Source organism: Oncorhynchus mykiss, chromosome 4 (genome assembly GCF_013265735.2).
Source record: "Oncorhynchus mykiss isolate Arlee chromosome 4, USDA_OmykA_1.1, whole genome shotgun sequence".
NCBI lineage: Eukaryota > Metazoa > Chordata > Actinopteri > Salmoniformes > Salmonidae > Oncorhynchus > Oncorhynchus mykiss.
This window is the reverse complement of record NC_048568.1, coordinates 10,733,497-10,748,042: the sequence shown is the minus strand read 5'-3', so window position 1 is coordinate 10,748,042 and position 14,546 is coordinate 10,733,497. Positions and strand designations below refer to the sequence as shown.

At 43.2% G+C, this 14,546-nt stretch overlaps 1 protein-coding gene across 2 annotated transcripts; it reads right to left on the bottom strand.

Annotated features, from left to right (window-relative positions):
• Positions 1 to 76: 76 nt before the first annotated feature.
• On the bottom strand, positions 77 to 13,497 carry taf1b (TATA box binding protein (Tbp)-associated factor, RNA polymerase I, B). 2 transcript variants are annotated; one of them, XM_036975608.1, is made up of 15 exons: positions 13,369 to 13,497; positions 9,333 to 9,431; positions 9,028 to 9,118; positions 8,840 to 8,937; positions 8,558 to 8,650; positions 8,156 to 8,279; positions 7,826 to 8,000; positions 7,506 to 7,605; positions 6,401 to 6,548; positions 5,989 to 6,160; positions 4,806 to 4,849; positions 3,735 to 3,825; positions 3,469 to 3,539; positions 2,033 to 2,267; positions 77 to 527 (listed from the first exon to the last, which is right to left on the bottom strand). In XM_036975608.1, the coding sequence occupies exons 1-15, from the start codon at positions 13,384 to 13,386 to the stop codon at positions 284 to 286; spliced, it is 1,803 nt and encodes a 600-aa protein (XP_036831503.1). In that variant the 5' UTR covers positions 13,387 to 13,497; the 3' UTR covers positions 77 to 283. The 2 variants fall into 2 exon arrangements, with proteins under 2 accessions (XP_036831503.1, XP_036831504.1); XM_036975609.1 differs by lacking the exon at positions 13,369 to 13,497 and adding an exon at positions 13,141 to 13,160.
• Positions 13,498 to 14,546: the final 1,049 nt, after the last annotated feature.

Genomic DNA, 14,546 nt, shown 5'->3' with positions numbered 1-14,546 from the left:
TTAAAAACGGAACAGTTTGTACTTAGCCTAAAATGTCAGGAATTCCTTAATGAACAGAGCAACACAGGGCTACTTATAACATTGTAATAACAGAACAGTTTAATATAATTTAAAAAGTACATTTTCATGAACTTCATATTGCGTTGTAATCACAGGAGCATTGCCATTCATCCTTGGCAATGCAATGAGACAATTTGTACAAAAAAAAGCACAATCAATTTGCATTGATACAAAAACCATATAAATAATCGACAGTTGTTCCCGATGAAGTCACTCTCTTTAGTCACCGAGAACATGTTTTACTGGTTTGTTTGCGTTTGTGTAGTTTTTTGGGCTGTGTCTTTCTGGGCGTAGCTCTTGCCCTGGGCTGGGACTTGCTGCTCCCGAGGAAGCGCCTCTCCACCTTCAGTACCTCTTCGTATACACAGCCAGGTTTAACCCCCAGGAGGAAGGAGAAGAGGTCCAACAGCCACACGTACATCCTGGGGAGAGTGACCTCTACCTCCGCATAGTGGCTCTTACAAAACCTGAGGGGGGGGGGGGAAATAAAACATGACCGATAAAACTCAATGGTGTTGTTTTAAAGAAGGTACATGACCCGGGCTCTTTGTGTGCCTCGTGCAGCGCAATCCCTGTGAGGTGTGCAGTAAAGGCCAATCTGAAAGAGTTGAATTGAACTTTTATGGAGCAATGGAAATTCTGCAAGTAGAACCAAAAAGTTGGCAGATTTGCAAATGGAGTACGTCTCACGCACCTGTGCATGCGACTATTAACCACTGCTAATAACTAGTGTGCAAACAGCATACGACAGACATCCTGGTCCTCTCATCCAGACCATATTTAAAGCAGAGCACCCGTCATGGGCGTTTGGTTTCTATATGTATATTCACAAGTCGCATCTCTACATTGTCTGCCAAAATTCAGAAAACTTCTCTAAAGCATTCTTATGCATGCTGGGAAAACCCATTGCCAGTGCTGTCTCTAGCTGAAACTAGATTTTAAAAGGGATGGTTTAGATACGCCCTATGGAGAGTGGAACCCTTGTGGGACAGGTTAGAAGGGAGTCGGCCTACACAACTAAAAGCATAGACCCCAGGTGTAGATTAATGGTGGGTGCAGTTTCCAATCACTATAGGATTCAGCCTCAGCAAACTGAGGAAGGTGAAAAGGAAAGAGTCGCTTGGTAGATTTGATCAGTGCTGACAGTGAAAACAGGCCCCCATCAGAGGAGAGAGAGAACACAGGCCTGCATTCCCCCTCTCCTTCACCCAGCATATACAACCACCACAAGCTCTCAGCAGTCTGGTAACTGTGCACTGTATGTTTATGTGAGGGCTATCATAGTTTAGAAAAAAAAGACATCAGTTAGGATGTTTAGGTGAGGTGATTCAGGGTAACCCCAACAAGGGAAATATTAACTTAGACTCAGATGCAAGATGGGTACACTTCCCACTCCTGCAAGCTGATAGTTGCGGGATCAACAGAGAAGTTAAATCTTATGCTTGTTGCAGAGGTCTAAGCTGACTCTGCGGTTTACTTTGTGCATCACTGACTACCTTAAAGGTTGTTGTTTTTTTGCAGGCAAGTTGACCGAGAACACATTCTCAGTTACATCAACAACCTCAGGAATAGTTACATGGGAGAGGAGGGGGATGAATGAGCCAATTGGAAGCTGAGGATTAGGTGGCCATGATGAAATGAATGCCAGATTGGGAATTGGCCAGGACACCAGGGTTAACACCCCTACTCTTACGATAAGTGCCATGGGCTCTTTAGTGACCACAGAGTCAGGACACCCGTTTAACATCACACCCAAGCCTGCAAAGGGCAATGTCACCAATCACTGCCCTGGGGCATTGGAATCTTTTTGACCAGAGGAAAGAGTGCCCCCTACTAGCCCTCCAACACCACTTCCAGCAGCATCTGGTCTCCCATCCAGGGTCTGACCAGGACCAACCCGGCTTAGCTTCAGTGGCAAGCCAGCAGCAGGATCCAGGGTGGTATGCTGCTGCAACTGGGTACTGGGCCTTACCTGGGCTTGCAGGCCCTCAGGGCTGGGTGCCAGTATTCTGGGTTGGCGGGCTGGAGGCTTGCCCCTCTCTGCCGGACGCTGCTGTCCAGGGTCAGGTGGTGCAGGCTGGGCCCGTCCCAGACCTCCTCCCCCTCCTCACCCCAGCGGAAACAGAAGCTGGAGGGAGGGGTGGATGGTGGGGCCACAGGGGAACTAGACAGTTTCTGGAAACTCAACTGGAGCTGCTCTGCAATACCTGGAGAGGGAGAAGGAGGGGGAAAAGTGAGGGTGCAGGAAATGGTGAGGGAAAAGGGTGTGGTTAGTTGGTGAGGGAAAGAGAAGGGGAGTAGTGAGATTAGGGTGGAGAAAAGGGAGATCAGCAAAAGCAGATTGACAGAGTACCAGTCAATTTTGGACACACCTCCTCATTCAGGGTTTTTTTTATTTATAATTTACTCTTATCTACATTGTAGAATAATAGTGAAGATGTCAAAACTATGAAATAACACAAAATCATGTAGTAAACTAAAAAAGTTAAAATGAAAATATATTTTATATTTGAGATTCTTCAAAGTAGCCACCCTTTGCCTTGATGACAGCTTTGCAAACTCTTGGCATTCTCTCAATCAGCTTCACCTGGAATGCATGAAGGAGTTCCCACATATGCTGAAAACTTGTTGGCTCCTTTTCCTTCACTCTGCGGTACAACTTATCCCAAGCCATCTCAATTGGGTTGAGGTCAGGTGATTATTGAGGCCAGGTCATCTGATGCAGCACTCGATCACTCTCCTTCTTGGTCAAATAGCCCTTACACAGCTTAGAGGTGTGTTGGGTCATTGTCCTGTTAAACCCTGTCTCACAAAGACATGGCGGTTGGAACCAAAAATCTCAAATTTGGACTCTTTTCTCTCTGCTTATTTGAGTTGTTCTTGCCGTAATATGGACTTGGTCTTTTATCAAATAGGGCTATCTTCTGTATACCACCCCTACCATGCCACAACACAACTGATTGGCTCAAATGCATTAAGGAAAGAAATTCCACAAATTAACTTAAGGCACACCTGTTAATTGAAATGCATTCCAGGTGACTACCTCATGAAGCTGGTTGAGATAATGCCAAGAGTGTGCAAAGCTGTCATCAAGGCAAAGGATGGCTACTTTGAAGAATCTAAAATCTATTTTGATTTGTCTAACACTTTTTTGGTTACTCCATGATTCCATGTGTTATTTTGATGTCTTCACTATTATTCCACAATGTAGAAAATTATAAAAATAAAGAAAAACCCTTGAATAAGTATGTGTCCAAACTTTTGACTGGTATTGTATAGGCCAGTGAGTGACATCAGCATGTTTGTGCCAGCTCTTTTTACAGCCCATTTGCCATACACTAAATAGTGGACATGAGCCAGCTCCGTTTTTCTTCTTTATCTGAACAGACTGATATGAGTGACACCTACGTCTCCTTTTGAGAACGACCGACTTGTCTTTCTTCGAGGTATATAGAGGTTTCTGGGGCTTCCAATGCTTTCTGTAGAAATAAATGAAGTGGGTAAATACATTTACTCTATATACTGACATTTGTGAAATAGAGGAGATAGTAACAAGGGTGGATACAGGAATTGAACCCCAGTTTCCAGTGGGGAGCCAGATGTGTTACCACTAGACCACAGTATCTGCCCAGCCAACTTTAAAGAGAGAGCCAGTTAAAAGTGAGGTGTCTCACCTGGCTATATTGTCCTGCTGTCTCCGTGCAGCTGTGGTCAGGGCAGTCTGCATTGTCCTGTACCACCACCTCAGGTTAAAGCTGTTCCCATCTGTCGCACATAAAGAGAGGGATGAGTGCCAGACAGAATTTAGGACACTTGACTTTTGGAATGTCCAACTGAGAAGACTTCCCAAAATAAGTGTCCATTTCCTAACTAGTTGCAAAAAAAAACAGGCTAGGAACTCATGGACTTCATATAAGTCTCAAAGATTGGCTCTACTTCTTAAGAGAAGTTTGGGGCGGCAGGGTAGAGCGTTGGACTAGTAACCGAAAGGTTGCAAGTTTGAATCCCAGAGCTGACAAGGTACAAATCTGTCGTTCTGCCCCTGAACAGGCAGTTAACCCACTGTTCCTAGGCCGTCATTGAAAATAAGAATTTGTTCTTAACTGACTTGCCTGGTTAAATAATAGGTTAAAAAAAAAGGTCTGAATTTTCCATCTGCTTTTTAATTACAACAGAAAATAGCAAGGGGAAACTCTAGCGCTTCTAAATCACCCAAATATTTCAGCCCAGCCATGTAATCTACTCTCACTTCTAAGCTGTCAAATGGAAGTGAATGAAAAAAAGGCAGTCAGAAATCAAAGGAATGCAGACAAACAGTACATGCAACATTCCCTGTTCCAAAGACAAGACCACACCTCAATGGCCGCTCTTTACGAAAAGCATTACAATGTGTAGGACAATACAAACTATGATTATCTGTGCTGAAAAAGATAAGATCATGTGAAATGTTAAACAGAACATAAGAATCGAAGAAACAGCATTTACTGCCTTTAAAGGCATTCCATTAGCTAAAACCCCTTCAGACACATATGTAAATAACTGTTTAAACACATGTAAATGACTGTTTAATTTATTCCTCTATATGTACTATGCAACTCCTTATAGCCTTGGGCCAACTTCACACAAGACTCTTATTATTCAGATCAATACCTTCACAATGATGCAAAATAAAAAATTCCACATCTATATCAGCCATCAGGGAGGGCTGGTTATTAACTTATCACACCAAAGTGAGTGAGGTTTACCTGGGTTCTCCTTGTTCTTGTCACTTGCATCATTGGATAAATCCCTAAAAACACAAACAGGAGAACTGCGTTAGATATGAGCAGTAGTAAAAACAAATCACCAAAGTGCAATATCTTGCGTAGGCATAGTGACCTAAACTATTTATGACATTTCTGTGCGACTGTTTACATGACCAGGGACATGCAGACTTGATGTTCCAGCCTACATTGAGCTTCCTAAAGAACATTGTGGTTTCAAGACTGTGGTAAAATGTTGACATGGCTGACAGACTATATAGTGAACTAGAATTGCCTACTATGATCACATAGTCTCTCAAAACTACCCGAGCGGTCTACAATGTAGTGTTAAAATCTGTATTATGTACTGTCAAACCCCTTGGAGTGAGACCGTTTTTACATTGACGATAGCAAAAAGGTACATTTTCTAGAGGTTCTCGAGAGACAATACTGTTGTGAGAATTTCACAAATTTACACGTCTCGGGTGCTTCCTCTGGAGGTCGCACCCGACAGTTGCCGCCCTCCGAGCACGGCAGTGTAAACAGAATTGTCTCATTGAGCTCAACATTCCTACAGCATCAACGGTAATAGCAAAGCAATGTTTTTGAAACAGCTGAAATGTGTAGACTAGACATTTTCCTTATATTTGAGACTTGGCGATTTCAAGTAAACTCAATATTTGTTATTTTTTTTACGTCGATACTACCTAAAAATGTGGAGATATTTTTAGATATGCAAGTCAAACTACATAAGTCAACATCTGTGTGTTTGTCTTGAAGATAACATGTGGTGTGTACAGACAAAAAATAAAACTGTCTGTCCATGCTTGTGAATCGTTGCATTATTCAAGAGTGTAATATGGTTTTGTTGCAGTAATTAAGAGTGTAATATGGTAGATGTGTGAAGAGTTGCTTGGTTAACGTTAACTAGTCGCTAGCTAGGAGAATAGTTTGCAATGCTTTAACCTTCTGAGTCCTGGCTAGTGGTTACTGTGAGATTTACGGTACTTTTGAGTGGCGAAGCAAGAACGTCAACCAAACCCCCTGTCGTCTCGTAACATTCCCGTCGCTAATGTGAATTGTAAAGTGTTAGTACATGTAAATTGTACCTATGACTATTTGGTGAGAATAAGCCCTTAAATACATTTCTCTCTCTCTCTCTCTAGTTAACAGACGGCATAGCTACCACTCAGTGTGGTCGTCCAGTTTGAAGAGCAGCTTCATGGCGATGATGATCAGGGCAGCAGCCTGGACATCGTAGTGTGGGAGAGGGGATCTGGACCTCATGGGTTCAAAGGTCACGGACGACTCCATACCAGCCTTCTCCATGATCCTGCACACCCAGTCATGCAGCTCATCTGAAGAAAAAAAAAAAGTACTGGTTGATTGGAATAACTTGTGTTGAGACTAGAGTTACACGTTGTGTAAAGTTAAAATTTTAAAAAAAAATTAATAATAAATAAATGTAAAAGGGGAACACAGGTATAAACAACAAGACAAAAAAAACCTACTGGTGTCCTCTCTTTAAAGTGACTGACACAAATGAACCAACGGACAACAAAAGAGTTAAGAGTGTGTTGTTGGCTTGGCAGACCCACCGGGCAGGTTGGCTTCGGTGAGGTAGCGGAGAGTGAGCAGGGAGGGGTGCAGCAGGCAGTCCAGGGTGATGGGGGGGAACAGGGGAAGCTCCAGGAACACAGCCAGGGCCTGGGCCTCCTTGTGCAGGTGGCTGTAAGAGGGGATAGACTAGGGAACACAGACACACAGATTTAATCTGGTCTTCTATGCAAGGAATCCCTTTGGAGGATCAGGATAAGACTTCAAGACAATATATGCAAATGCAGAGCGGGGCAACAGGTGTCTTGGCATGTGGGGACAAGCAGCAGTTTCTGTTGCACCTGAGCCAACATGTTCTGATGAGCCAACATTCAACATTCATACATGTTTCAATGAGAGTAGTGTGGTACAGTGGTCTGACAACAAAACCACATCTGTCACCATCAGCTTAATGCGCACCCCCCCCCCCCCCCCCCCAGAACACATGTTAGAGTACACAAATTCCAAGCAGTGGATCTGTTGCCTAGATGAAGCTTAACCACATCTATAATACCATTAGTAGTACTGCTCATGACGACTTAGGCTTACACACAGCTGTGTCTCTCATACTCGACCACAACACGGAGAGTCAGTGTGCCAACAGGAAGTAGTACGGCACGGTACTCAGTCTTCTACACTGGGATGTTGCTGTGGAACGCCTATTAAACGGTCTCAGTCCAGGGGTGTTTTTAAAAAAAGGGGACAAGTCAAAGCGAATTTTTGTTGAGTAGCTGAATGACTGAAAGGCATTTATGCCTCTGCTACATCAGAAATGTAAAGACAGAGGTCTGGCCCAGAGGCCATCTTAGCGTTACAGTGTAATTGATAACGATGTAGATTAATTCATGTATAATGCATTTAGAGTCCAGGAGGACAAATGACAGAATCACAATAGGTTGACTTTACTTTTATTTTCCTGCATCTTCCATTTTTGCATTATTTATTTGTTCTATGCTGTGTGATAGAGAGATTGCAGTTCTTTTATTTTGTTTGTATTCCGTCAGGGACCACGTTGGACAAAAGTGGAATTGCTTTAACGTGTTATCGCCTAGGTTGTACTCAGCGCATCTTTTCCACAATAAATCAACAACTAATGTGAGCTCTCACCTCCACTCTGAAGATGAGTGAGTCTCGGCCGTAGAGCTTCATCTCCTCTGGGAAGTCCTCGTAGGCGTTCACATAGGGGATGTGGCCCTCATTCACAAACCTGCCCACCACAGAGAGCGACTCAATAGGCAGGGACGCAAAGCTTGAGACTTAATGTGAACATGTACTTCCTGTTTTTTAGTTTTACACCTTTAACCTATATTTAATCCTGGTTTGTCTTAATGAAATCAAAATGGTAAAATGTTTTTATATTAAATTCAATACAACTTTGTTCATCTTCTCTTCCACCCATGTTTCCGCCACCTCCCCTTGGCCCTAACCTGAGCAGGTCTGCCAGTGTGATGGCCTCTCTGGCCCACAGCAGGGCCAGGTGGCACAGTGCCAGGGTCTTGGGCATGCTCATCAACCCCTGGCTCCTCCTCTGGCGCGGGGTCAGGTACGAGACGGCATCAATAGAACCGGAACACACCGAGGAGGCTCCGTCACTGGTGTGACCTGGGAAGCATGCACACATATTGGAAAACACACACACGTTAGCGTGCACACACACACACACATGCATGTACACTCACATATATATATAATCACTGTGTGTGGCTAGTGTGCATAGGTACATTGGCTGTTCAGCATACTTGTGTTGTTTACTGTACCTGAGACAGAGCCTCCTCCACTTGCCCAATCTCCATCCCCGTCTGTCTCAGAGGCAGACATCATAGAGTCACTCATCACTGACGACTCCGGAGCACTGTCTGACTCCCCAGAGCCCTGAGAACGCTAGGGAGGGCAACAAGAAAAAGAGTGGAAATAAGAAGGGGAGAGAGACACGCAAAATAAACGATACAGCAACCAAAAGGAGGGCGAGGTGTGTGTGTGTAGGTGTACAGTTATCATCTGAGCGCTGCAAACGTGTAACTAAACGTATCCCATCTAAAAGCACACACTGAGTGAATGTCTCGTTGACCGTCCGCCACAAGGGGGCGATAACAGACAGGGAAGGCTTTCGTCACTTCATCAGAAAGTGCCATTTTGCTTGCAGTGATGAGAATACTGACCAGTCTAAATTTCCCATCATGCACAGGATTCTTGGTGTAGGCCTGTCGGCTCTTCTGTAGGTACATTCTCCAAAACTGACACAGCACGTCATCCTACAAAACACAGACCACACAAGACACTTACAGAACATGTCGAGTGTCTTTACATTGATGTAAAATAGCCTCATTTGGTTTTACTTTCCGGTTTCTCGGAGACAGATTAAACATTTCAATAGAGATTCTCTAACTACTAGGCTTAATCTGTGTCCGGGAAACCGCCCTTCTGTGCTCCCTCTGACAGACCTTGAACTGTGGGCAGACTCCCATGGCCAGAAGAGCCTCAGCCTGGTGCTTTAGGATGAACTGAAAGCCCTCACACACCATCCACTCTCGCCCTTGCTCTGAAACACAGTCACAAATAAGTCAGGCACATACAGAACCAACAAACAAAACAAAAAACAGGAGAAAAACACAGGAGAGTGGAGACCAACCTAGTTTTTTCCTTCTGGTTCCCTTGGAGATGGAGGACACTCTGCTGGTACCAACCATAAAAGTGTTTGTATCCACCACTTCTTTTGTTCTCTGTGTAGAGAATTTGAGGAAAAATAAAAAATGGTTGTCCACGTGTGCCTCCCAAATGGCACCCTATTAACTAGTACACTGCCTTGACCAGGGCACATAGGGCTACGGTCCCAAAGTAGTGCACCAAAAAGGAAATACCGTGCCATATGGGATGTAGCCCATGACTACTTCAACATGAAGCAATCTTGAATAGTAGTTAAATGCGAGTGCTTACCTCGATGACATTATGACAGGACCTGCAGTAGAACCGACCCTCATCCGACACCCCCCAGTTCACCTCTCCACACTGGCCACAGATATCGCTGTAGCCCCCCTATAATCAAATCCAATTTTACATGGCACATTATGCATAGTATTACATACACACGGAGACATCAGGTCCATAACAACATATGAGAGCATGTAGCTAGCTGCGGCAACAATTGTAACTGAGGGCCATACTAACGAGACTGTAGGACCCATTTTGAACTACTTGTGTGGTTGTTGTGTTTTCTATATACTTTGCATATTCCACTTAATTTGTACTCTAGAGGGAACTAACTATATGTTGGGTCATGGGTCACTGTCACACGTCTATAGGCACACAGGTGACTAGGAACTGTAACCAGGGATGTTGCAGTATGGAGAGAGCATAGTCACAGAACAATGAGACCAATATTTCACCAGTAGGTGGTGAGAGAAAGCCCAGTGTCTGGCAGTGGAAGAAAATGCAGCAAGATGGATTTTGGCCGACATTCTACAAATTCTCTCATCGATGAAACATTTAATCTCAATACAGTTCTGTTTCCCAAACTAGAATCTGTTACTAACAAAGTGATCAAAGTTTTGTAGACTTTACCCTTTGCATGTTGTAAAAATTGTGTTGTTTAGAAGGAGTGCAAGGGCGAAATTAGTAATTGCACCACACACACTTCAGAGTAGGCGTTCCCTAAAAGAAATATGCAAATGGAGTGCCTTGCAAAAGTTTATCCCTCTTGCCGTTTTTCCTATTTTGTTGCAATTACAACCTGCAATTTAAATGGATGTTTATTTGGATTTCACATAACGGACATACACAAAATAGTCCAAATTGGTGAAGTGAAAGAAGTAAAAATGTTGACAAACATTTACTGAAAAGTTTGCTATGAAGCCCCTAAATAAGATCTGGTGCAACCAATTACCTTCAGAAGTCACATAATTGGTTAAATAAAGTCCACCTGTGTGCAATCTAAGTGTCAAATGATCTGTCACATGATCTCAGTTCTGAAAGGCCCCAGATTCTGCAACACCACTAAGCAAGGGGCACCACCAAGACCAATGAGCTCTCCAAACAGGTCAGGGACAAAGTTGTGGAGAAGCACAGAACAGGGTTTGGTTATAAAGAAATCAGAAACTTTGAACACCCCCAGAGCACCATTAAATCCATTATTAAAAAATGGAAAGAATATGTCACCACAACAAACCTACCAAGAGATGGCCGCCCACCAAAACTCACAGACCAGGCAAGGAGGTCATTAATCAGAGGCAAGGAGACCAAAGATAACCCTGAAAGAGCTGCAAAGCTCCACAGCGGTGATTGGAATATCTGTCCATGGGACCACTTTAAGCTGTACTGTACACTCCACAGAGCTGGGCTTTACAGAAGAGTGGCCAGAAAAAAAGCCATTGCTTAAAGAAAAATAAGCATACACGTTTGGTGTTCGCCAAAAGGCACGTGGGAGACTCCCCAAACATATGGAAGAAGGGACTCTGGGCAGATGAGAATAAAATTGAGCTTTTTGGCCATTAAGGAAAACGCCATGTCTGGTGCATACCCAACACCTCATCACCCCGAGAACAACATCCCCACAGTGATGTGTGGTGGCAGCATCATGCTATAGGATGTTTTTCCTCAGCAGGGACTGGGAAACTGGTCAGAAGTGAAGGAATGATGGATAGAGCTAAATACAGGGAAATTATTGAGGGAAACCTGTTTCAGTCTTCCAGAGATTTGAGAATAGGACTGAGGGTCACCTTCCAGCAGGACAATGACCCTAAGCATACTGCTAAAGCAACACTCAAGTGGTTTAAAGTAGAGGTAAACCGATTATGATTTTCAACGCCAATACCGATACCGATTATTGGAGGACCAAAAAAGCTGAAACCTATACCAATTATTGGAGGAACAAAAAAGTTGATACCGATTAATCGGCCGATTAAAAAAAAATGTATTTGTAATAATGACAATTACAACAACAGTGAGGGAGATGTGTCTCTAGCTTCAGTGATTTTTGCAGTTCATTCCAGTCATTGGCAGCAGAGAACTGGAAGGACAGGCGGCCAAAGGAGGAATTGGCTTTGGGGGTGACCAGTGAGATATATTCTTAAACTATAGTTTTGGCAAGTCAGTTAGGTCCTCTACTTTGTGCATGAAAAAGTTATTTTTCCAACAATTGTTTACAGACAGATTATTTAATTTATAATCCACTGCATCACAATTCCAGTGGGTCAGAAGTTTACATACCCTAAGCTGACTTTAAAGAGCTTAGAAAATTCCAGAAAATGTCATGGCTTAGAAGCTTCCGATAGGCTAATTGACATCATTTGGGTCAATTGGAGGTGTACCTGTGGATGCATTTCAAGGCCTACCTTCAAACTCAGTGCCTCTTTGCTTGGCCCATGGGAAAATCAAAAGAAATCAGCCAAGACCTCAGAAAAAATATTGTAGAGCTCCACAAGTTGGTTCATCCTTGGAAGCAATTTCCAAACGCCTGAAAGTATCACATTCATGTGTACAAACAATAGTACGCAAGCATAAACACCATGGGACCACACAGCCGTCATACCGTTCAGGAAGAAGACGCGCTCTGTCTCCTAGAGATGAACGTACTTTGGTGCGAAATGTGAGAAGTAATCCCAGAACAGCAGCAAAGGACCTTGTGAAGATGCTGGAGGAAACAGGTACAAAAGTATTTATATCCACAGTAAAACGAGTCCAATATCGACATAACCTGAAAGGCCGCTCAGCAAGGAAGAAGCCATTGCTCCAAAACCGCCATAAAAAAGCCCGACTACGGTTTGCAACGGTACATGGGGACAAAGATTGTACTTTTTGGAGAAATGTCCTATGGTCTGATGAAACAAAAATAGAACTGTTTTGCCATAATGACCATCAATATGTTTGGAGGAAAAAGGGGGATGCTTGCAAGTCGAAGAACACCATCCCAACCGTGAAGCACGGGGGTGGCAGCATCATGTTTTGGGGGTGCTTTGCTGCAGGAGGTACTGGTGCACTTCACAAAATAGATGGCATCATGAGGAAAGGAAAATGATGTGGATATATTGAAGCAACATCTCAAGACATCAGTATGGAAGTTAAAGCTTGGTCACAAATGGGTCTTTTAAATGGACAATGACCCCAAGCATACTTCCAAAGTTGTGGAAGAATGGCTTAAGGACAACAAAGTAAAGTATTGGTTAGTGGCCATCACAAAGCCCTGACCTCAATCCTATATAACAGCAGAACTGAAAAAGCATGTGCGCGCAAGGAGGCCTACAAATCTAACTCAGTATTCCCTGTAAAATGTTACAGGGAATACTGAATGAAGAGGTTCCACCGCCCAGTGGGGTTGTTAGAAATTCAGGGTTCGCTATAGACGGGTTGTGACCAGCCTCACATTCCAGTACAGTAGGTGGTGGTGTATGCACCTGTTAGGTGTTTGCGATCTGCGACTACAAACTCGAAGAAAATGACAGACCGTTTGTCTTCGGTTAGTTATAAAAAAATAAATCGTTGATACAGTGTTTACCATAGGAGGTTGGTGGCACCTTCATTGTGGAGAACGGACTCATGGTAATGCCTGGAGCAGTATCAAATACATCAAACATATGTTTTCCGTGAGTTTGATGCCATACTATTTGCTCCGTTTTAGCCATTGTTATGAGCCGTCCTCCCCTCAACAGCCTCCACTGGTTCTTACCGTTAATATATTTGTAACTACTATAGCTGCTACACGCCTATGGTAAAATCTTCCATTAAGGGGTTCTTAAATGCTTTACCTTACCTGCTAATACATGGGAAAAAGAAAGATTTGCGTTTGAAAAGCGTTTCGTTTTGCACGTTCTTTAAACATGTTCAATCCCTACTGTGTTTGCTTGTGGCTAAAAAAAAAAACATTTTGCTAGGTTAGCCACTGACGTTACAACAAGAACATGTTTTTCAGATCAATCTGGCAGGTATAAAAGTTTAAATTAGCAAAAATAGTTTAACACGTCCTACTTGTACAACCTACCGTTTGTTCTTCGTCCATTTTCACACACTTGAGTTTGTTTTACATTAGTGAACTCTCACGTGTTGGTTTATTGTGGTGGAATATGAACTTCCTGTGTGTTACCAATAATTCCACCCGACAGGAATCAACATGATTTTACTGTGCATCACAAGCACATGTGCAAAAGCGTGTTGCCAAGGGGTATACATTCAAAATAATAATAAATACATGTTTGTTTTTTTACTATATCTGAACTACAGAGAATAAAACAATTACAGATATTTAATATCTGAAAAGTATTTTAGCCTGCTCATTCAGGTGGGTTGCAAGTCCAATGTCTGATGTCTCCCTATAGAGGGCAACATTGACTGCAGGAGAATGAGAGCATACTGTTTGTTGTAGCTTGTAGTTATCACCTGAGTCATCCATTACAGTAATTGTAGTGATTTTCCATACCTGAGGCCTCTGCTCTATAATTGACCTGCTTTTACTTGATTATGTCATGAGTTGGTGTATGTGTGTGGGTGGCGTTGGTGCTGATTGTACTGTGTGGTGTGACAGGATTGGAGCTAGCACCATGGAAACCACAAGAAAGAAGAAGAGGGTGTGTAGATGGATTCATTGTTTGGTAAATCCAATTGTAAGTATAAGTATAGCTTGAGTCATACATTCAGACATCAGAATTTGTCTTATATTACTCCAGTTAATCATGCCAAGGTCTATACATACGGCCATCTGTCCCTGAAAACTCATCAGTGGAGGCTGCTGAAGGGAGGAAGGCTCATAATAATGGCTGGAATAGAGTGTAATGGATGAAAACCATGTGGTTGATACCATTCCATTGAGTCCATTCCAGCCATTATTATGAGCCGTTCTCCCCTCAGCAGCCTCCACTGATTCACTACTTGCCACAAATCTGAAAGCATTGGATTGGTGGAGCGAGAGAGAGTTTCCACCATATTTTTTATACCAGCCATTTCCTTTCAAATCAGTCAAGGGAAGTGAACAAGAGCACACTTTGGGAGAAAGGAGATATAACTGGGACGAAGACACAGACCACGATTGCTCTGTTGTTTCTGTTGACAAAGCAACAGAGCCATCTGGAGAGTGTTTATGGGGGCTTTGTTATGTTTTTTCAGATACAGACACTGCGTCCCAAATGGCTCCATATCCCCTATATCCCTCAAACTCAACGCTGG